This window comes from Notothenia rossii (genome assembly GCF_949606895.1).
Source record: "Notothenia rossii genome assembly, chromosome: 5".
Taxonomy (NCBI): Eukaryota; Metazoa; Chordata; class Actinopteri; order Perciformes; family Nototheniidae; genus Notothenia; species Notothenia rossii.
Window position 1 is genome coordinate 1,995,870 of NC_136903.1, and position 23,702 is coordinate 2,019,571.

The following is a 23,702-nucleotide window of genomic DNA, read 5'->3' on the forward strand; positions in this document are numbered from 1 at the left end:
AGTGCACGAAGAAGAAAACGTCAAGGCGTTTATTCCGCACTGGTACTGCGCATGCGCACTGTGAGTAGTCCTTGGCTGTTCGGCCCGCTGTAGGTTACAGATACAGATCCGGAGTCAACATGCAGAGCTGGACGCAGGTTTACCGCTCTCTGGCCACGGTAAGAACACCTTTATTTACCTCCTAACCACTATGTGTTGTCTGGGTAGGTTTACTAATGGTCCCAGTTGTTGTTTCCACTGCTATCTCCAGATGTACGGACCCGGGCCTGTTAGCTTTCACCTCTGTGAAGTCTTATGAACGCCAGACTCGCCTAGAAAAACCTGCAATTTAAGAGTTGTAGTTGTGTTTGGTTACGAAATATATAATTTAATATGGGTTTTAAACGTTTTTTAAACAACTCGAAATGTTAATTTGAATTCGGCTTAAGCAAAAATGACCTTAAATAGTCCCTAGTTTAATAAAAATGACTTCTTGTGTTGGTGAATATGGAGAGATGTAACGTTGACGTTAGCATGCTAAGCTAGTTAGCACTGGTGATGACCCAATGATAACTTATGTCAGAGGCTCAAACACAAACCAGAACCAGGTTTATTGACAAGTGGGTTTACACATACTAGGAACTGGCCTTGGTGTACATGGTGCACACAGTTAAAGGAGATAGCAAGTAAGAAAGAAACACAAGAAAATTAATAAAAACAATGATAAAAACCTATTATATGTTAATATGTAGACGATTATTGACATGAAATCTAGATAAAGTAAGTACAGTATACTATGGCAAAGTACCCTGAATAATAGGATAAGGGCAGTGTTGTTATGAAAGTGGAAAGCTTATAAGATACTCAGAGAGGTAGCTTGGGTACAAATAACAACATATATAGGCTTTTGCAGAACTGGCACTTCTTAAATAAAATGAATAGAAACAACAAAGTGTATTAATGTAATATATATATAGAGTGTCAGTGGGGGTCCTGGGCCTTCTTAATGAAGAAGCTGTGTCCTCACATGACCTCAATATAACACTTTATTCCTGTATTTATAAGCTATATTCATTATTACTGTCAAGTATTTAAATGTAATTTATGTTTGCTTGTCAACGTGCCAACGCATGAGGAGCCTGTTGAGGTTTCTTTTAATCAGAATCATTATTAATCCGTTTTTTGTAACAGAAATGTCCATTATTTATCCGTCTTGGATTTGTTTCAGTGTATAAAAAGGTCTGTAAGTCGTGGATACGTTTGTTTCTTTATAAAGTCGTTTGAATTGACTTTAATCTATTAAACACACAGATTCTACGTATAGTCTAAACATAAATACAGTATTTTACACCTGTTCTCATTGGTTTGCCTCGTGAGGAAGTGATATCAATAAGGTGACGCTAATGACTGATCATTTCTGTCACTCAATTGCATGATTCTTTTTTTAAAAGCTTGTTTCACATTTTATTTGACGTGGACTCGCTGAAGGATCAGGACATGTCATACCAAGATATCCCAGACAAGAATGATAGATTTCGGGTCCCTTTAATGGAGGAAACATGTTTTTCAGCTGCTGGAGGAGGAAGTTAAAGTCAAGGAAATACACATAATAAATAACAAGCAGTCTATTGTCCAGTCTGAGAAGCTTAAAGCTGGCGAGCCGCGGACAAATAAACAATTCATTAAAATAATATTTTTGGATAATTCCAGAGCAGCGTTTGGTGTTTGGATCGTGACCCTGGATTGTTTTCTGTTTTTCACAATCTTTTAAATGTTATTTTTCTCCCTCTTGTTTCTCAGCGGAGCCACCAGCTCCCCTGCAGACTGCACGGAGCGACAGCGCTGTCCGTCAGGAGCTACGCCGACAAAGCTGCAAGTAAGATAACCGACATCAACATGTGTCCCCTCTTCTCCATGTCTCTTCTACATCAACATGTGTCCCCTCTTCTCCATGTCTCTTCTACATCAACATGTGTCCCCTCTTCTTCATGTCTCTTCTACATCAACATGTGTCCCCTCTTCTTCATGTCTCTTCTACATCAACATGTGTCCCCTCTTCTTCATGTCTCTTCTACATCAACATGTGTCCCCTCTTCTCCATGTCTCTTCTACATCAACATGTGTCCCCTCTTCTCCATGTCTCTTCTACATCAACATGTGTCCCCTCTTCTTCATGTCTCTTCTACATCAACATGTGTCCCCTCTTCTTCATGTCTCTTCTACATTAACATGTGTCCCCTCTTCTCCATGTCTCTTCTACATCAACATGTGTCCCCTCTTCTTCATGTCTCTTCTACATCAACATGTGTCCCCTCTTCTTCATGTCTCTTCTACATCAACATGTGTCCCCTCTTCTTCATGTCTCTTCTACATCAACATGTGTCCCCTCTTCTCCATGGCTCTTCTACATCAACATGTGTCCCCTCTTCTTCATGTCTCTTCTACATCAACATGTGTCCCCTCTTCTTCATGTCTCTCTACATCAACATGTGTCCCCTCTTCCTCCATGTCTGTTCTACATCAACATGTGTCCCCTCTTCTTCATGTCTCTTCTACATCAACATGTGTCCCCTCTTCTTCATGTCTCTTCTACATCAACATGTGTCCCCTCTTCCTCAATGTCTCTTCTACATCAACATGTGTCCCCTCTTCTCCATGTCTCTTCTACATCAACATGTGTCCCCTCTTCTTCATGTCTCTTCTACATCAACATGTGTCCCCTCTTCTTCATGTCTCTTCTACATCAACATGTGTCCCCTCTTCTTTATGTCTCTTCTACATCAACATGTGTCCCCTCTTCTTCATGTCTCTTCTACATCAACATGTGTCCCCTCTTCTTTATGTCTCTTCTACATCAACATGTGTCCCCTCTTCTTTATGTCTCTTCTACATCAACATGTGTCCCCTCTTCTCCATGTCTCTTCTACATCAACATGTGTCCCCTCTTCTCCATGTCTCTTCTACATCAACATGTGTCCCCTCTTCTTCATGTCTCTTCTACATCAACATGTGTCCCCTCTTCTTCATGTCTCTTCTACATCAACATGTGTCCCCTCTTCTCCATGTCTCTTCTACATCAACATGTGTCCCCTCTTCTCCATGTCTCTTCTACATCAACATGTGTCCCCTCTTCTCCATGTCTCTTCTACATCAACATGTGTCCCCTCTTCTTCATGTCTCTTCTACATCAACATGTGTCCCCTCTTCTTCATGTCTCTTCTACATCAACATGTGTCCCCTCTTCTTCATGTCTGTTCTACATCAACATGTGTCCCCTCTTCTCCATGTCTCTTCTACATCAACATGTGTCCCCTCTTCTTCATGTCTCTTCTACATCAACATGTGTCCCCTCTTCTTCATGTCTCTTCTACATCAACATGTGTCCCCTCTTCTCCATGTCTCTTCTACATCAACATGTGTCCCCTCTTCTTCATGTCTCTTCTACATCAACATGTGTCCCCTCTTCTTCATGTCTCTTCTACATCAACATGTGTCCCCTCTTCTCCATGTCTCTTCTACATCAACATGTGTCCCCTCTTCTTCATGTCTCTTCTACATCAACATGTGTCCCCTCTTCTTCATGTCTCTCTACATCAACATGTGTCCCCTCTTCTTCATGTCTCTCTACATCAACATGTGTCCCCTCTTCTTCATGTCTCTCTACATCAACATGTGTCCCCTCTTCCTCCATGTCTGTTCTACATCAACATGTGTCCCCTCTTCTTCATGTCTCTTCTACATCAACATGTGTCCCCTCTTCTTCATGTCTCTTCTACATCAACATGTGTCCCCTCTTCTTCATGTCTCTTCTACATCAACATGTGTCCCCTCTTCTTCATGTCTCTTCTACATCAACATGTGTCCCCTCTTCTTCATGTCTCTTCTACATCAACATGTGTCCCCTCTTCTCCATGTCTCTTCTACATCAACATGTGTCCCCTCTTCTTCATGTCTCTTCTACATCAACATGTGTCCCCTCTTCTTCATGTCTCTTCTACATCAACATGTGTCCCCTCTTCTTTATGTCTCTTCTACATCAACATGTGTCCCCTCTTCTTCATGTCTCTTCTACATCAACATGTGTCCCCTCTTCTTCATGTCTCTTCTACATCAACATGTGTCCCCTCTTCTCCATGTCTCTTCTACATCAACATGTGTCCCCTCTTCTTCGTGTCTCTTCTACATCAACATGTGTCCCCTCTTCTTCGTGTCTCTTCTACATCGACATGTGTCCCCTCTTCTTCATGTCTCTTCTACATCAACATGTGTCCCCTCTTCTTCATGTCTCCTCTACATCAACATGTGTCCCCTCTTCTTCATGTCTCTTCTACATCAACATGTGTCCCCTCTTCTTCATGTCTCTTCTACATCAACATGTGTCCCCTCTTCTTCATGTCTCTTCTACATCAACATGTGTCCCCTCTTCTTCATGTCTCTTCTACATCAACATGTGTCCCCTCTTCTCCATGTCTCTTCTACATCAACATGTGTCCCCTCTTCTCCATGTCTCTTCTACATCAACATGTGTCCCCTCTTCTCCATGTCTCTTCTACATCAACATGTGTCCCCTCTTCTCCATGTCTCTTCTACATCAACATGTGTCTCCTCTTCTCCATGTCTCTTCTACATCAATATGTGTCCCCTCTTCTTTATGTCTCTTCTACATCAACATGTGTCCCCTCTTCTTTATGTCTCTTCTACATCAACATGTGTCCCCTCTTCTCCATGTCTCTTCTACATCAATATGTGTCCCCTCTTCTTTATGTCTCTTCTACATCAACATGTGTCCCCTCTTCTTCATGTCTCTTCTACATCAACATGTGTCCCCTCTTCTTCATGTCTCTTCTACATCAACATGTGTCCCCTCTTCTCATGTCTCTTCTACATCAACATGTGTCCCCTCTTCTTCATGTCTCTCCTACATCAACATGTGTCCCCTCTTCTTCATGTCTCTTCTACATCAACATGTGTCCCCTCTTCTTCATGTCTCTTCTACATCAACATGTGTCCCCTCTTCCTCAATGTCTCTTCTACATCAACATGTGTCCCCTCTTCTCCATGTCTCTTCTACATCAACATGTGTCCCCTCTTCTTCATGTCTCTTCTACATCAACATGTGTCCCCTCTTCTTCATGTCTCTTCTACATCAACATGTGTCCCCTCTTCTTCATGTCTCTTCTACATCAACATGTGTCCCCTCCCCTCTTCTCCATGTCTCTTCTACATCAACATGTGTCCCCTCTTCTTCATGTCTCTTCTACATCAACATGTGTCCCCTCTTCTTCATGTCTCTTCTACATCAACATGTGTCCCCTCTTCTTCATGTCTCTTCTACATCAACATGTGTCCCCTCTTCTTCATGTCTCTTCTACATCAACATGTGTCCCCTCTTCTTCATGTCTCTTCTACATCAACATGTGTCCCCTCTTCTTCATGTCTCTTCTACATCAACATGTGTCCCCTCTTCTTCATGTCTCTTCTACATCAACATGTGTCCCCTCTTCTTCATGTCTCTTCTACATCAACATGTGTCCCCTCTTCTTCATGTCTCTTCTACATCAACATGTGTCCCCTCCCCTCTTCTCCATGTCTCTTCTACATCAACATGTGTCCCCTCTTCTCCATGTCTCTTCTACATCAACATGTGTCCCCTCTTCTTCATGTCTCTTCTACATCAACATGTGTCCCCTCTTCTCCATGTCTCTTCTACATCAACATGTGTCCCCTCTTCTTCATGTCTCTTCTACATCAACATGTGTCCCCTCTTCCTCCATGTCTGTTCTACATCAACATGTGTCCCCTCTTCTTCATGTCTCTTCTACATCAACATGTGTCCCCTCTTCTTCATGTCTCTTCTACATCAACATGTGTCCCCTCTTCCTCAATGTCTCTTCTACATCAACATGTGTCCCCTCTTCTCCATGTCTCTTCTACATCAACATGTGTCCCCTCTTCTTCATGTCTCTTCTACATCAACATGTGTCCCCTCTTCTTCATGTCTCTTCTACATCAACATGTGTCCCCTCTTCTTCATGTCTCTTCTACATCAACATGTGTCCCCTCCCCTCTTCTCCATGTCTCTTCTACATCAACATGTGTCCCCTCTTCTTCATGTCTCTTCTACATCAACATGTGTCCCCTCTTCTTCATGTCTCTTCTACATCAACATGTGTCCCCTCTTCCTCATGTCTCTTCTACATCAACATGTGTCCCCTCTTCTCCATGTCTCTTCTACATCAACATGTGTCCCCTCTTCTTCATGTCTCTTCTACATCAACATGTGTCCCCTCTTCTTCATGTCTCTTCTACATCAACATGTGTCCCCTCTTCCTCCATGTCTCTTCTACATCAACATGTGTCCCCTCTTCTCCATGTCTCTTCTACATCAACATGTGTCCCCTCTTCTTCATGTCTCTTCTACATCAACATGTGTCCCCTCTTCTTCTTGTCTCTTCTTCATCAACATGTGTCCCCTCTTCTTCATGTCTCTTCTACATCAACATGTGTCCCCTCTTCCTCCATGTCTCTTCTACATCAACATGTGTCCCCTCTTCTCCATGTCTCTTCTACATCAACATGTGTCCCCTCTTCTTCATGTCTCTTCTACATCAACATGTGTCCCCTCTTCTCCATGTCTCTTCTACATCAACATGTGTCCCCTCTTCTTCATGTCTCTTCTACATCATCATGTGTCCCCTCTTCTTCATGTCTCTTCTACATCAACATGTGTCCCCTCTTCTCCATGTCTCTTCTACATCAACATGTGTCCCCTCTTCTTCATGTCTCTTCTACATCAACATGTGTCCCCTCTTCTTCATGTCTCTTCTACATCAACATGTGTCCCCTCTTCTTCATGTCTCTTCTACATCAACATGTGTCCCCTCTTCTTCATGTCTCTTCTACATCAACATGTGTCCCCTCTTCTTCATGTCTCTACATCAACATGTGTCCCCTCTTCTTCATGTCTCTTCTACATCAACATGTGTCTCCTCTTCTTCATGTCTCTTCTACATCAACATGTGTCCCCTCTTCTTCATGTCTCTTCTACATCAACATGTGTCCCCTCTTCTTCATGTCTCTTCTACATCAACATGTGTCCCCTCTTCTTCATGTCTCTACATCAACATGTGTCCCCTCTTCTTCATGTCTCTTCTACATCAACATGTGTCTCCTCTTCTCCATGTCTCTTCTACATCAACATGTGTCCCCTCTGTGGAAAGAGACTCTGAAAGTTTCAGGAACAAAGATTCTCTCTCTTTTTGATCCATTTCTATAAAAACCTGTCTGAAAATGAGCTGATCAGATTTTGGCCACTTTATGATGTCATAACAATGTTTTGTATTGTGTAACCATTAGCCAATCAGCAATCAAGGAAAGTGTTTGAACCCTGTTTTATGTGCAATGCCTCGGCTTTTCATCCCGCTGCAACGCAAACATTTCACAAATTGTAACATTAAACATGTTTGCTTGTCAACGTGCCAGCGCCTGGGGAGTTTCTTTTGATCAGAATCACTATTCATCCGTTTTTTGTAACAGAAATGTCCATTATTCATCCGTCTTGGATTTGTTTCTGTGTATAAAAAGGTCTAAAATGTACTAGATTTCTGTGAGTCGTTCTGTAAAGGAATAAGTCATGGATACGTCTTTATCTTTATAAAGTAGTTTTCATTGACTTTAATCTATTAAACACAAATAAATGACTTATCGTCTGCAAATAAATATCTTAAAGTAAGTCTTATCTTACATCACTCATGCTCCAACACATTGTACCTGATAGGCTAAGGGGCGGGACATCTCTGAGCTGTTGACCAATCACATCAGAGCCTGTTTTGTTATGTGATGTTACAGATTATTGATGAGAGCTTCTGTGTTTCTGTAGTCGATGCAGACGTCACGGTGGTGGGTTCAGGGCCCGGAGGATACGTCGCCGCCATCAAAGCTGCACAGCTCGGCTTCAAGGTAAAAAGAAAACAAACACCACGTCTGTTACCGTCAGAATGAGAACATTGGTCCTTCAAAAAAACAACAAGTCAGTCCTACCTACCTACCCACCTACCCACCTACCCACCTACCTACCTACCTACCTACCTACCTACCCACCTACCCACCCACCCACCTACCTACCTACCTACCTACCCACCTACCCACCTCCCACCTACCTACCTACCTACCCACCTACCCACCTACCCACCCACCTACCCACCTACCCACCTACCCACCCACCCACCCACCCACCTACCTACCTACCTACCTACCCACCTACCCACCTACCTACCTACCTACCTACCTACCTACCTACCTACCTACCCACCTACCCACCTACCTACCTACCTACCTACCTACCTACCCACCTACTTACCCACCTACCCACCTACCTACCCACCTACCTACCTACCTACCTACCCACCTACCTACCTACCTACCTACCTACCTACCCACTTACCTACCTACCTACCCACCCACCTACCTACCTACCTACCCACCCACTTACCTACCTACCTACCTACCCACCCACCTACCTACCTACCCACCTACCTACCCACCCACTTACCTACCTACCCACCTACCTACCCACCCACTTACCTACCTACCTACCCACCCACCTACCTACCTACCCACCTACCTACCTACCTATTAAATGTATTAAATCTCTTGTACCGCGCCTCTCCCTCTGACAGACAGTCTGTGTGGAGAAAAATGCCACGCTGGGAGGAACCTGTCTGAACGTGGGCTGCATCCCCTCCAAGGTAACACACTGACTTTATTCCCATTTAAATGTTTAATCTGTGCTCTGAGATCCACGTAACGCTGCAGCAAAAACAGGAAGTATCCGTTAAAGCACACCTGGAAGTCTGGGAGAGTTATACGCACACTTATAAGATGCATCGAACGACAGAATAAATAAATAAATATGATGAAAAAGTTCCTTAATGGATGTGTTGTGTTCGCAGGCTCTGCTGAATAACTCCTATCTGTACCACATGGCTCACGGCAAGGACTTTGAGAGCAGAGGCATCGAAAGTAAGAAACCTCACCAACATGTTTAAAATATTTCAGTTTAACCCCGAGGAAGCTTTCAGATGGTGTTGTCTATAAAACAGTGTTCATTTCGTCAACGAAAGCAATGACGAAAAATGTTCGTTAACGATCTTTTTTACCCGACTAAGACGAGAAGATGACGAGCTAAAAATAGATTCTTGATAATAAAAACTATGACGGAATGTATATTTAGTTTCGTTGACGAGACGGGACTAAGGTGTTAATGGTGGACTATCGGACTTTCAAAGTGCAGGGTATTTCCCCCAAGGGTCCGTCTCGTCTGTCAAAATGCATCTTACGTTTCTAACTTGCAATATCATTATATTCCAAGAGCGATCTCCCTGTGTCTCTGTGTGTGGGGGGCGGGGCCTCTCTCTCTCTCTCTCTGTGGGGGGCGGGGCCTCTCTCTCTCTCTCTCTCTGTGGGGGGCAGGGCCTCTCTCTGTGTGTGGGGGGCGGGGCCTCTCTCTCTGTGGGGGGCGGGGCCTCTCTCTCTCTCTGTGGGGGGCAGGGCCTCTCTCTGTGTGTGGGGGGCGGGGCCTCTCTCTCTCTCTCTTTGTGTGGAGGGCGGGGCCTCTCTCTCTCTCTCTCTCTGTGTGTGGGGGGCGGGGCCTCTCTCTCTCTTTGTGTGGGGGGTGGGGCATCTCTCTCTCTGTGTGCGGGGGGCGGGGCCTCTCTCTCTGTGTGTGTGGGGGCGGGGCCTCTCTCTCTGTGTGTGTGTGGGAGCGGGGCCTCTCTCTCTCTGTGTGTGGGGGGCGCGGCCTCTCTCTCTGTGTGTGTGGGGGGGGGCGGGGCCTCTCTCTCTGTGTGTGTGGGGGCGGGGCCTCTCTCTCTCTGTGTGTGTGGGGCGCGCGGCCTCTCTCTCTCTGTGTGTGGGGGGCGGGGCCTCTCTCTGTGCGGGGAGAGGGGCCTAACAGACACGCTGCAGCGGCGTGCACACTGATTTTTAAGAGTAGTAGAACTGTTAAAAACCTTAACGATACCCATCCCTAGATATTACACAAGTAAAGTGTTAAGAGAGTGAAATGTTACTTTAGGAATTTCAACACTTGATGCTGTCACCTTGATTCAGATTTCAGATTCCTGTATTTTCCGAACTGAATTGGTTTAAAGACAGAACATTTTTGACTAAAAGTTGACTAAAATGAAATGATTTTTATCGACTAAAACGAGACTAAAACTATGAAGGATAAAAAGGACTAAAATGTGACTCAAACTAATAACATTTTTCGTCTAAAGACTAAAATGAACACTGCTATAAAAGTGTGGAAAATGTCCATTACACTCTCCCTTAGCTAAAGTCTATAAACGTCTTGTTTTTCAGACATAAGCCCAGAGCTTCAGAATATGAATGAAGTATGAATACAATGATTAAATCACTAAATAGGAAGACGGATGATTTAGCTGTAACCAATTCACTGTTTTGGTTTTTGCTCATTTGATAGATTTGATCGTTCAGTATTTTTCTAGTAGAGTTGTGTTTTCACGATATGATCATCATGTTTTACAAAAATCTCATACTAATGACTTTATTACGATGTAAGATATTGTATATTTATTATTCACAAAAATAATAATTGATAATTAGCCAATAAACTACGTTTTTTTTCCATTTGAATAGAAAACGAATTATGATTTTAAGACTCGGCACATCTTGAATATGTGACCTCTTTAAATTAAGTGAATAAAGTTAATATCTAGTCAAAAGTCATTATCAGCCAATAACGTGTCTTTCCATTGAACTACACACGGCTTTTAATTCAAATGTAAACACATACGTTCAAGTTGAATGGCTTTAAGAATGAGTGTACATTAGACTGTTAGACGCCTTTTCCCAAAGCAACCGACAGTGGAGGAAATAAGTATTTGATCCCTTTCCGAATGTGTAGGTTTACCCCCTTACAAAGAAACGAACAGTCTATATTTTAAATGGTTGGTTTGTTTGACTAATTAGAGAGAATATCAAACAAATGGACATTATATAAAAGATACAAACTGTGGGAAATGAGTATTTATATTATCCAAAAGATCAGCGCACTAACCCACTGAGCCACAGCCTATACCCTGACCTTTGGACTGCTAATTGAAATGCATTAATGAACATGTTGTGCTGCGTTCAGTTGCAGGCCTCACGTTGAACCTGGAGAAGATGATGGCTCAGAAGAGCGGAGCGGTCAAAGCTCTGACCGGAGGAATCGCTCATCTCTTCAAACAGAACAAGGTCAGACTCCACTTCCCCGCCAACTGTTGTTCACTCATCTTATCAAGAGTCTGACCATCTAGCCAGACTCGCTGCCCACTTTGCACACATGACACTCCTTTCCTTCTTTGCATAACACAAAGGAAACTTAGTATTAAAGCAATAAATAATAATACGGTTTATTTCGGTAGCATTTTTCATGCAACAGAAAACCAGAGTTTTACCTGCAGCAAAAAAACAACAAAATAAAACACCAGATCTAACAGTGACACACTTTGAGAGACGCAGCGGTAACACATATATACATGTCCTAAATAAATAGGATAACATATAAATACCTATAATAATAAAAAACCTAATAATTAATAAAGGTCGAATGATTAAAACACCAACTTTAAAGGGAATATTTTGTTAATAAAATTGTCAAATAAATAAAACAGTATAAATAAATAACTGTGTGGTATAGAACGTCGACGGGAGGGGGTGTGTGGGCGCTAGTGGAGCACGCGCCTGGAACTCACGCCGGAAGTTGTGGCACAATCCCGTTGTACACACCGCCGTTACCAGCTGCCCCGTCTGCACGGAGCACCTTGTTGATGTTAGTCCTTGTTGGTGTTAGTCCTTGTTGATGTTAGTCTGTGTTGATGTTAGTCCTTGTTGATGTTAGTCCTTGTTGGTGTTAGTCCTTGTTGGTGTTAGTCCTTGTTGGTGTTAGTCCTTGTTGATGTTAGTCTGTGTTGATGTTAGTCCTTGTTGATGTTAGTCCTTGTTGGTGTTAGTCCTTGTTGATGTTAGTCCTTGTTGATGTTAGTCCTTGTTGATGTTAGTCCTTGTTGATGTTAGTCCTTGTTGATGTTAGTCCTTGTTGATGTTAGTCCTTGTTGATGTTAGTCCTTGTTGGTGTTAGTCCTTGTTGGTGTTAGTCCTCGTTGATGTTAGTCCTCGTTGGTGTTAGTCCTTGTTGATGTTAGTCCTTGTTGGTGTTAGTCCTTGTTGATGTTAGTCCTTGTTGGTGTTAGTCCTTGTTGATGTTAGTCCTTGTTGATGTTAGTCCTTGTTGATGTTAGTCCTTGTTGGTGTTAGTCCTTGTTGATGTTAGTCCTTGTTGATGTTAGTCCTTGTTGGTGTTAGTCCTTGTTGATGTTAGTCCTTGTTGATGTTAGTCCTTGTTGATGTTAGTCCTTGTTGGTGTTAGTCCTTGTTGGTGTTAGTCCTTGTTGGTGTTAGTCCTCGTTGATGTTAGTCCTTGTTGGTGTTAGTCCTTGTTGATGTTAGTCCTTGTTGGTGTTAGTCCTTGTTGGTGTTAGTCCTTGTTGATGTTAGTCCTTGTTGATGTTAGTCCTTGTTGATGTTAGTCTTTGTTGATGTTAGTCCTTGTTGATGTTAGTCCTTGTTGATGTTAGTCCTTGTTGGTGTTAGTCCTTGTTGATGTTAGTCCTTGTTGATGTTAGTCCTTGTTGATGTTAGTCCTTGTTGATGTTAGTCCTTGTTGGTGTTAGTCCTTGTTGATGTTAGTCCTTGTTGATGTTAGTCCTTGTTGATGTTAGTCCTTGTTGATGTTAGTCTGTGTTGATGTTAGTCCGTGTTGATGTTAGTCCTTGTTGATGTTAGTCCTTGTTGGTGTTAGTCCTTGTTGATGTTAGTCCTTGTTGATGTTAGTCCTTGTTGATGTTAGTCCTTGTTGATGTTAGTCCTTGTTGGTGTTAGTCCTTGTTGATGTTAGTCCTTGTTGATGTTAGTCCTTGTTGATGTTAGTCCTTGTTGATGTTAGTCCTTGTTGATGTTAGTCCTTGTTGGTGTTAGTCCTTGTTGGTGTTAGTCCTTGTTGATGTTAGTCCTTGTTGATGTTAGTCCTTGTTGGTGTTAGTCCTTGTTGATGTTAGTCCTTGTTGATGTTAGTCCTTGTTGATGTTAGTCCTTGTTGATGTTAGTCCTTGTTGGTGTTAGCCCTTGTTGGTGTTAGTCCTTGTTGGTGTTAGTCCTTGCTGATGTTAGTCTGTGTTGATGTTAGTCCTTGTTGATGTTAGTCCTTGTTGGTGTTAGTCCTTGTTGATGTTAGTCCTTGTTGATGTTAGTCCTTGTTGATGTTAGTCCTTGTTGATGTTAGTCCTTGTTGGTGTTAGTCCGTGTTGATGTTAGTCCTTGTTGATGTTAGTCTGTGTTGATGTTAGTCCTTGTTGATGTTAGTCCTTGTTGGTGTTAGTCCTTGTTGATGTTAGTCCTTGTTGGTGTTAGTCCGTGTTGATGTTAGTCCTTGTTGATGTTAGTCTGTGTTGATGTTAGTCCTTGTTGGTGTTAGTCCTTGTTGGTGTTAGTCCTTGTTGATGTTAGTCTGTGTTGATGTTAGTCCTTGTTGATGTTAGTCCTTGTTGGTGTTAGTCCTTGTTGATGTTAGTCCTTGTTGGTGTTAGTCCTTGTTGATGTTAGTCTGTGTTGATGTTAGTCCTTGTTGGTGTTAGTCCTTGTTGGTGTTAGTCCTTGTTGGTGTTAGTCCTTGTTGATGTTAGTCCTTGTTGGTGTTAGTCCTTGTTGGTGTTAGTCCTTGTTGATGTTAGTCCTTGTTGGTGTTAGTCCTTGTTGGTGTTAGTCCTTGTTGGTGTTAGTCCTTGTTGATGTTAGTCCTTGTTGGTGTTAGTCCTTGTTGGTGTTAGTCCTTGTTGGTGTTAGTCCTTGTTGGTGTTAGTCCTTGTTGGTGTTAGTCCTTGTTGGTGTTAGTCCTTGTTGATGTTAGTCCTTGTTGGTGTTAGTCCTTGTTGGTGTTAGTCCTTGTTGGTGTTAGTCCTTGTTGATGTTAGTCCTTGTTGGTGTTAGTCCTTGTTGATGTTAGTCCTTGTTGGTGTTAGTCCTTGTTGGTGTTAGTCCTTGTTGATGTTAGTCCTTGTTGGTGTTAGTCCTTGTTGGTGTTAGTCCTTGTTGGTGTTAGTCCTTGTTGATGTTAGTCCTTGTTGATGTTAGTCCTTGTTGATGTTAGTCCTTGTTGGTGTTAGTCCTTGTTGGTGTTAGTCCTTGTTGATGTTAGTCCTTGTTGATGTTAGTCCTTGTTGGTGTTAGTCCTTGTTGGTGTTAGTCCTTGTTGATGTTAGTCCTTGTTGGTGTTAGTCCTTGTTGATGTTAGTCCTTGTTGATGTTAGTCCTTGTTGATGTTAGTCCTTGTTGATGTTAGTCCTTGTTGGTGTTAGTCCTTGTTGGTGTTAGTCCTTGTTGATGTTAGTCCTTGTTGATGTTAGTCCTTGTTGATGTTAGTCCTTGTTGGTGTTAGTCCTTGTTGGTGTTAGTCCTTGTTGATGTTAGTCCTTGTTGATGTTAGTCCTTGTTGATGTTAGTCCTTGTTGATGTTAGTCCTTGTTGGTGTTAGTCCTTGTTGGTGTTAGTCCTTGTTGATGTTAGTCCTTGTTGATGTTAGTCCTTGTTGATGTTAGTCCTTGTTGGTGTTAGTCCTTGTTGGTGTTAGTCCTTGTTGATGTTAGTCCTTGTTGATGTTAGTCCTTGTTGGTGTTTGTCCTTGTTGGTGTTAGTCCTTGTTGATGTTAGTCCTTGTTGATGTTAGTCCTTGTTGATGTTAGTCCTTGTTGGTGTTAGTCCTTGTTGATGTTCGTCCTTGTTGATGTTAGTCCTTGTTGGTGTTAGTCCTTGTTGATGTTAGTCTGTGTTGATGTTAGTCCTTGTTGATGTTAGTCCTTGTTGATGTTAGTCCTTGTTGGTGTTAGTCCTTGTTGGTGTTAGTCCTTGTTGATGTTAGTCCTTGTTGGTGTTAGTCCTTGTTGGTGTTAGTCCGTGTTGGTGTTAGTCCTTGTTGGTGTTAGTCCTTGTTGGTGTTAGTCCTTGTTGATGTTAGTCCGTGTTGATGTTAGTCCTTGTTGGTGTTAGTCCTTGTTGATGTTAGTCCTTGTTGATGTTAGTCCTTGTTGATGTTAGTCCGTGTTGATGTTAGTCCGTGTTGATGTTAGTCCTCTTTGGTGTTAGTCCGTGTTGATGTTAGTCCTTGTTGATGTTAGTCCTTGTTGATGTTAGTCCTTGTTGATGTTAGTCCGTGTTGATGTTAGTCCGTGTTGGTGTTAGTCCTTGTTGGTGTTAGTCCTCGTTGATGTTAGTCCTCGTTGGTGTTAGTCCTTGTTGGTGTTAGTCCGTGTTGATGTTAGTCCGTGTTGATGTTAGTCCTTGTTGATGTTAGTCCTCGTTGATGTTAGTCCTTGTTGATGTTAGTCCTTGTTGGTGTTAGTCCTTGTTGGTGTTAGTCCTTGTTGGTGTTAGTCCGTGTTGATGTTAGTCCTTGTTGATGTTAGTCCTCGTTGATGTTAGTCCTTGTTGATGTTAGTCCTTGTTGGTGTTAGTCCTTGTTGGTGTTAGTCCTTGTTGATGTTAGTCCTTGTTGATGTTAGTCCTTGTTGATGTTAGTCCTTGTTGATGTTAGTCCTCGTTGATGTTAGTCCTCGTTGATGTTAGTCCTTGTTGATGTTAGTCCTTGTTGATGTTAGTCCTTGTTGATGTTAGTCCTTGTTGATGTTAGTCCTTGTTGGTGTTAGTCCTTGTTGATGTTAGTCCTTGTTGATGTTAGTCCTTGTTGATGTTAGTCCGTGTTGATGTTAGTCCGTGTTGATGTTAGTCCTCTTTGGTGTTAGTCCGTGTTGATGTTAGTCCTTGTTGATGTTAGTCCTTGTTGATGTTAGTCCTTGTTGATGTTAGTCCGTGTTGGTGTTAGTCCGTGTTGGTGTTAGTCCTTGTTGGTGTTAGTCCTCGTTGATGTTAGTCCTTGTTGGTGTTAGTCCTCGTTGGTGTTAGTCCTTGTTGGTGTTAGTCCTTGTTGGTGTTAGTCCTTGTTGGTGTTAGTCCGTGTTGATGTTAGTCCTTGTTGATGTTAGTCCTCGTTGGTGTTAGTCCTCGTTGGTGTTAGTCCTCGTTGGTGTTAGTCCTCGTTGGTGTTAGTCCTCGTTGGTGTTAGTCCTCGTTGGTGTTAGTCCTTGTTGGTGTTAGTCCTTGTTGGTGTTAGTCCGTGTTGATGTTAGTCCTTGTTGATGTTAGTCCTTGTTGATGTTTGTCCGTGTTGATGTTAGTCCTTGTTGATGTTAGTCTTTGTTGATGTTAGTCCTTGTTGATGTTAGTCCTTGTTGATTTTAGTCCTTGTTGATGTTAGTCCTTGTTGGTGTTAGTCCTTGTTGATGTTAGTCCTTGTTGATGTTAGTCCTTGTTGATGTTAGTCCTCGTTGATGTTAGTCCTCGTTGATGTTAGTCCTCGTTGATGTTAGTCCTCGTTGATGTTAGTCTGTGTTGATGTTAGTCCGTGTTGATGTTAGTCCTTGTTGATGTTAGTCCTTGTTGGTGTTAGTCCTCGTTGGTGTTAGTCCTCGTTGATGTTAGTCCTCGTTGATGTTAGTCCTCGTTGATGTTAGTCCTCGTTGATGTTAGTCCTCGTTGATGTTAGTCCTCGTTGATGTTAGTCCTTGTTGATGTTAGTCCTCGTTGATGTTAGTCCTCGTTGATGTTAGTCCTTGTTGATGTTAGTCCTTGTTGGTGTTAGTCCTCGTTGATGTTAGTCCTCGTTGATGTTAGTCCTCGTTGATGTTAGTCCTTGTTGATGTTAGTCCTCGTTGATGTTAGTCTGTGTTGATGTTAGTTCTTGTTGGTGTTAGTCCTTGTTGATGTTAGTCCTTGTTGGTGTTAGTCCTTGTTGATGTTAGTCCTTGTTGATGTTAGTCCTTTTTGATGTTAGTCTGTGTTGATGTTAGTCCTTGTTGGTGTTAGTCCTTGTTGATGTTAGTCCTTGTTGGTGTTAGTCCTCGTTGGTGTTAGTCCTCGTTGATGTTAGTCTGTGTTGATGTTAGTCCTTGTTGGTGTTAGTCCTCGTTGATGTTAGTCCTCGTTGATGTTAGTCCTCGTTGGTGTTAGTCCTTGTTGATGTTAGTCCTTGTTGATGTTAGTCCTTGTTGATGTTAGTCCTTGTTGATGTTGCAAATGGCTCTGCTGTGATGCAAGGAAACATGTCAGACTTGATCTGACAAAGTGTTATCGTATCGTACGAAGATGACCGCAACCAAATGTCTATATTTCCTTAGCATCAGCGTATTGTCCCGCTGTAGTGTTCCTTTTTGGGATGAATATAGTCCTTTAATAACCGCTCTTCCGTTTTTCTACTCTTATTTATTTGTGTCTATTTTTTACTGCAGTGAGAGTTTCCAAAGACATGTCGTTGTACTTTGTTTGATGACAATACAGATAAGTTCTCTTCTCTCCGTCAGGTGACCCATGTGAACGGATATGGGCGGATTTCGGGGAAAAACCAGGTGACGGCGGTGACGGCTGACGGCACCGAGCAGGTCATCAACTCCAAAAACATCCTGATCGCCACCGGCTCCGAGGTCACGCCTTTCCCCGGGATACTGGTACGCTTGATCGATCAGTGGAGCTTTGTGAAGTAGATTTGTATTTTGGACCAGCAGAAAGCAAAATCTCCCTGAAAGGAAAGTGAGAAACTGAAAGCATGTTTGACAGTTTTGTGTGTTTTTTTATTCCCCTGTTTGACTTTAGATCGATGAGGAGACCGTGGTGTCGTCGACGGGAGCGTTGTCTCTGAACAAAGTTCCCGAGGAGATGATCGTGATCGGAGCCGGAGTCATCGGAGTGGAGCTGGTTAGCGCCTCCTTATTAAACTGAGAAAAAACTTCAAATCTGAGCCGAAAAACAGACACAAACAATTCTCTAAGCATTTTAGAGCTTTTATCGGTGCTTTTATAACGTATAGGGAAAACCAGGAAGAAATCGTACAAATGTAGCACATTTTACGAGAAAGGACAACTTTTGCTCTGTGGAATACACAAGGAGCCAAAAGTAGGTTAAATTATTATTAACGTGCCCAAAACGTATTTTAGCTCCTTTTTGCAATTTGTCAGAAAAACATACGGGCATCAATAAAAGGAGTGGATAACCTCGCAGGCGTTTAATCCTCGTGTTTCGGACATCAGGATGCACGATCTAATGTGTTCTCATGAACGACTTAATTAAAAAAAATACTGACTTTTTGAAAACAGAATTGATTTTCTAAAAATCTCTAAATTATGACTTTTTCCTTAAAATTATGACTTTTAGCCAAAGATTCAGATTTATTTAAAAAAAATCTGACTTATAAAACAAAATTAGACGAAAAACAGACGTTTCAACATAAATCTGACTTTTTTCAGAAGAATCTGAGGTTTTGACTCTCTCTGTGTTCCCCTCCCTGACTCTCTGTGTGTTCCCCTCCCTGACTCTCTGTGTGTTCCCCTCCCTGACTCTCTCTGTGTTCCCCTCCCTGACTCTCTGTGTGTTCCCCTCCCTGACTCTGTGTGTTCCCCTCCCTGACTCTGTGTGTTCCCCTCCCTGACTCTGTGTGTTCCCCTCCCTGACTCTGTGTGTTCCCCTCCCTGACTCTGTGTGTTCCCCTCCCTGACTCTGTGTGTTCCCCTCCCTCCCTGACTCTGTGTGTTCCCCTCCCTGACTCTGTGTGTTCCCCTCCCTCCCTGACTCTGTGTGTTCCCCTCCCTCCCTGACTCTGTGTGTTCCCCTCCCTGACTCTGTGTGTTCCCCTCCCTCCCTGACTCTGTGTGTTCCCCTCCCTCCCTGACTCTGTGTGTTCCCCTCCCTGACTCTGTGTGTTCCCCTCCCTCCCTGACTCTGTGTGTTCCCCTCCCTGACTCTGTGTGTTCCCCTCCCTGACTCTGTGTGTTCCCCTCCCTGACTCTGTGTGTACCCCTCCCTGACTCTGTGTGTTCCCCTCCCGCCCTGCAGGGGTCAGTGTGGCAGCGTCTGGGCTCTAAAGTGACGGCGGTGGAGTTTCTGGGCCACGTTGGAGGCATGGGGATCGATATGGAGATGTCTAAGACCTTCCAGAGGATTCTGCAGAAACAGGGCCTGAAGTTCAAACTCAGCACGAAAGTGATGGGCGCCACGCGCCGGCCCGACGGCAAGATCGACGTGGCGTGAGTCCAACTCTTTCTGTAGCCCCGCCCCCTTTTCCCACTTCCTGTTCACGTGCTTTGTCTTAGTTCTTCCCGGTTTAGAACCAGCAGCTTTTGTGAAGAATTGCATATGGGATCATTCTCAGCTGCACTGAGGGGATGGGATGGTGACTGCAGGATGACATATGACAGTAAAATCTGATATGTGGACATTTTATAATAACTCTCACTGACAGAAGACAGAGGTCAATATACAGAAAACATTTCTTCAAAAAGTCAGAATTTTTAGATTTTGTGAAAAAATTTAAATTGAGATTTTCGGAAAAGTGTGATTTATAAAAAAAAAGTCAGAATGTTGTGAAAAAGTCAGGATTTCAGGGAACAGACATCGAACTTCACTTATTTCTCTCTGGAAGGTTCCCAACACAGCCACGTTGTGACCCTGTGTGTGTTTCAGAGTGGAGGCAGCAGCTGGAGGGAAGAACCAGACCCTGACCTGCGACGTGCTGCTGGTGTGTGTCGGCAGACGGCCGTTCACTCAGAGCCTCGGCCTGGACTCTGTGGGCATCGAGCTGGACAACAGAGGAAGAATCCCCGTCAACGGGCGCTTCCAGACCAGCGTGCCCAGGTACCCTATATCTACGTGTTATTTAAAGGTCTCCTATCAAGCAAAAGGCACATTTGAATGTTTTTATACATAAACATGTGTCCCCTCTGTGTAAAGAGATTCTGAAAGGAAAAAGTCAGAATTGAGGATATTAAAACATTTAGCTTTCTCCTGTCTCTCTCTCTCTGTTTCTTTCTTTCTTTCTTTCTCTCTCAGTATTTTTGCGATCGGGGATGTGATCGCCGGCCCGATGTTGGCCCACAAAGCAGAGGATGAGGGCATCATCTGCGTGGAGGGCATGGCGGGCGGAGCCGTGCACATCGACTACAACTGCGTCCCCTCCGTCATCTACACCCACCCCGAGGTGGCCTGGGTGGGCAAGACTGAGGAGCAACTCAAAGAGGAGGTGAGGGGGAAGAACTGGGAGAAATATCAGTAGTGATGGACCCTGAAGGCATCATCGCTTATGATACTTACACGTTCAGCTCAGCAGGATAATCTCCACACATACTAACACCACTTTATGATTTCTGAAGTAAAAAGCTAATGTTGGGCTATAAAGGAACTACAGCACGGTCACATGACTTCACGTCTCCACTGCTAAGCTAAAGGAGGCTAATGTTGGGCTATAAAGGAACTACAGCACGGTCACATGACTTCACGTCTCCACTGCTAAGCTAAAGGAGGCTAATGTTGGGCTATAAAGGAACTACAGCACGGTCACATGACTTCACGTCTCCACTGCTAAGCTAAAGGAGGCTAATGTTGGGCTATAAAGGAACTACAGCACGGTCACATGACTTCACGTCACCACCGCTAAGCTAAAGGAGGCTAATGTTGGGGTATAAAGGAACTACAGCACGGTCACATGACTTCACGTCTCCACCGCTAAGCTAAAGGTGGCTAATGTTAGGCTATAAAGGAACTACAGCACGGTCACATGACTTCACGTCACCACCGCTAAGCTAAAGGAGGCTAATGTTGGGGTATAAAGGAACTACAGCACGGTCACATGACTTCACGTCACCACCGCTAAGCTAAAGGAGGCTAATGTTGGGCTATAAAGGAACTACAGCACGGTCACATGACTTCACGTCACCACCGCTAAGCTAAAGGTGGCTAATGTTGGGCTATAAAGGAACTACAGCACGGTCACATGACTTCACCTCACCACCGCTAAGCTAAAGGAGACTAATGTTGGGCTATAAAGGAACTACAGCACGGTCACATGACTTCACGTCACCACCGCTAAGCTAAAGGAGGCTAATGTTGGGCTATAAAGGAACTACAGCACGGTCACATGACTTCACGTCACCACCGCTAAGCTAAAGGAGGCTAATGTTGGGCTATAAAGGAACTACAGCACGGTCACATGACTTCACGTCACCACCGCTAAGCTAAAGGAGGCTAATGTTGGGGTATAAAGGAACTACAGCACGGTCACATGACTTCACGTCACCACCGCTAAGCTAAAGGAGGCTAATGTTGGGCTATAAAGGAACTACAGCACGGTCACATGACTTCACGTCACCACCGCTAAGCTAAAGGTGGCTAATGTTGGGCTATAAAGGAACTACAGCACGGTCAGATGACTTCACCTCACCACCGCTAAGCTAAAGGAGACTAATGTTGGGCTATAAAGGAACTACAGCACGGTCAGATGACTTCACGTCACCACCGCTAAGCTAAAGGAGGCTAATGTTGGGCTATAAAGGAACTACAGCACGGTCACATGACTTCACGTCACCACCGCTAAGCTAAAGGTGGCTAATGTTGGGGTATAAAGGAACTACAGCACGGTCACATGACTTCACGTCACCACCGCTAAGCTAAAGGAGGCTAATGTTGGGCTATAAAGGAACTACAGCACGGTCACATGACTTCACGTCACCACCGCTAAGCTAAAGGTGGCTAATGTTGGGCTATAAAGGAACTACAGCACGGTCACATGACTTCACGTCACCACCGCTAAGCTAAAGGAGACTAATGTTGGGCTATAAAGGAACTACAGCACGGTCACATGACTTCACGTCACCACCGCTAAGCTAAAGGAGGCTAATGTTGGGCTATAAAGGAACTACAGCACGGTCACATGACTTCACGTCACCACCGCTAAGCTAAAGGAGGCTAATGTTGGGCTATAAAGGAACTACAGCACGGTCACATGACTTCACGTCACCACCGCTAAGCTAAAGGAGGCTAATGTTGGGCTATAAAGGAAGTGTTTTTAGGACCACTCTGTTAACTCTTACATATATATCTCAGGGTTTTACTGCCTCGAGTCCAGCAGTGTTTTTTAACCTCTCTTCCTCCTCTTCCTCTTCAGGGCGTCCCATACAAAGTGGGAAAATTCCCCTTCGCCGCTAACAGCCGAGCGAAGACCAACAACGACACTGACGGCATGGTGAAGATCCTCAGCCACAAGGAGACGGACAGGATGCTGGGAGCTCACATCGTGGGGACGGTGAGAGCATTTTGTTCTGTGACAGTAGAGTGAAGCACAATCTGCAGAAGATCTATAGTTGATTTAGGTCTCTGTGAATAAAAGCTCCAGTAAATGTATTTTAATGTGATGTAATACTGTGTGCTCCCACCAGGGGGCAGGAGAGATTATTAATGAAGCTTGCCTGGCTATGGAGTACGGAGCTTCCTGTGAGGACATCGCCAGAGTCTGCCACGCACATCCTGTACGTTACACACACACACACACACACGCACACACACACACACACACACACACACACACACACACACACACACACACACACCATAATATCAAACACACCATAATAGATATCTGTACAGTCATCAAATTATAAAAATTACTGACATTTTTGTTCCTCCTCCTCCTCCTCAGACGGTGTCGGAGGCCTTCAGAGAAGCGAACATCGCCGCCTCAACTGGGAAAGCGATCAACTTTTAATCCCGTTGTCTTCCCTTCAGTGTAAATAACGAGGAGACCTGTGTTATTTAAATGTTCTCTCAATAAAAGAGGCCCCAGCGCTGACCTCAGATCAGTCTTTCTGCTCTCCATAAACACTGCAGAGAGCAGAGTCTGACCTCAGATCAGTCCTTCTGCTCTCCACAAACACTGCAGAGAGCAGAGACTGACCTCAGATCAGTCTTTCTGCTCTCCATAAACACTGCAGAGAGCAGAGACTGACCTCAGATCAGTCATTCTGCTCTCCACAAACACTGCAGAGAGCAGAGACTGACCTCAGATCAGTCTCTCTGCTCTCTGCAAACACTGCAGAACATCACCACTTATTTACCGAACATAGATATATAAATATTATCATTACCTTTCTGCCGGGTCGCTGTGCTTCCTCTCTTAAAGGAACAAGTGTTTTTGTTAGTTTTACAGAATGTAACATGACGCGTGATCAGAGCAGGAAGATGAACGTTTTACAGGTTAGATCAACTCCTAGAAATGAAGAGGCTCAAGCTTTAAAGAGGAGTTTCAATTGGATAGGCGAGAAATTAGCGCCCAAATTCTGCATTTCACACGTTATTTTTAGCTGTATTTCTGCTTCAATTCTTTATTTTTAATTTGCCAGAACAACAAATGCTAGCTGGAAAAGTTGCAGAAGAAAGGAAACAAAATCTAAATTAATAATCGTGAGGGAAATGTTTTTAAGGTCTACTTTCTTGTTGTTTTTAACAGCTTTCAAACTCTTTTCAGTCAAAATCCATGTGTTTAAAAGCTAATGATATTCAAATATAAAACGAACTCCTTTGCAGCAACACACGGGACGAGTCAACGCTAACAACATGACATTTAAGGAACAAAAAAGGATTAAATGCATGATTTTCACTGTTTTGGGAATTCTGCCTTATTCATTAAACGCACAAACTTAAAGGTTCCCTGTGGAGTTTCTCTTAACGCTGTTTTCTTCTTCTCCTGCTGATTTGATGGTGACCGCAACACACGCAGGAATAAAAGGCAGAGA

The 23,702-nt window shown here is 43.5% G+C and overlaps 2 protein-coding genes across 2 annotated transcripts in view; both read left to right on the forward strand.

The window, feature by feature from the left end:
* On the forward strand, positions 1–23,615 carry dld (deltaD). Its single transcript, XM_079683947.1, has 14 exons — positions 1–158; positions 1,780–1,855; positions 7,859–7,938; positions 8,658–8,726; positions 8,931–9,000; positions 11,138–11,238; positions 17,451–17,594; positions 17,740–17,841; positions 18,976–19,166; positions 19,603–19,773; positions 19,969–20,158; positions 22,079–22,216; positions 22,350–22,439; positions 22,610–23,615. Exons 1-14 carry the CDS (start codon positions 120–122, stop codon positions 22,673–22,675), a joined length of 1,527 nt encoding a protein of 508 aa, XP_079540073.1. The 5' UTR covers positions 1–119; the 3' UTR covers positions 22,676–23,615.
* Positions 23,125–23,702, forward strand: part of syt8 (synaptotagmin VIII) — a gene marked incomplete at its 5' end in the record, with an annotated part of 16,433 nt that continues 15,855 nt past the window's right edge. The window contains one exon of the mRNA XM_079684542.1: positions 23,125–23,163. Within this exon, the coding sequence (XP_079540668.1) occupies positions 23,125–23,163 (39 nt within the window). The remainder of the gene's footprint in view (positions 23,164–23,702) is intronic.

Excerpts from the sequence above, each read along its gene's own strand:
- dld (XM_079683947.1), top strand. The coding sequence starts at position 120 with ATGCAGAGCTGGACGCAGGTTTACCGCTCTCTGGCCACG. Across the intron at positions 1,856-7,858 it reads CTACGCCGACAAAGCTGCAA|TCGATGCAGACGTCACGGTG; the intron begins GTAAGATAACCG and ends GTGTTTCTGTAG. Across the intron at positions 7,939-8,657 it reads CTGCACAGCTCGGCTTCAAG|ACAGTCTGTGTGGAGAAAAA; the intron begins GTAAAAAGAAAA and ends TCCCTCTGACAG.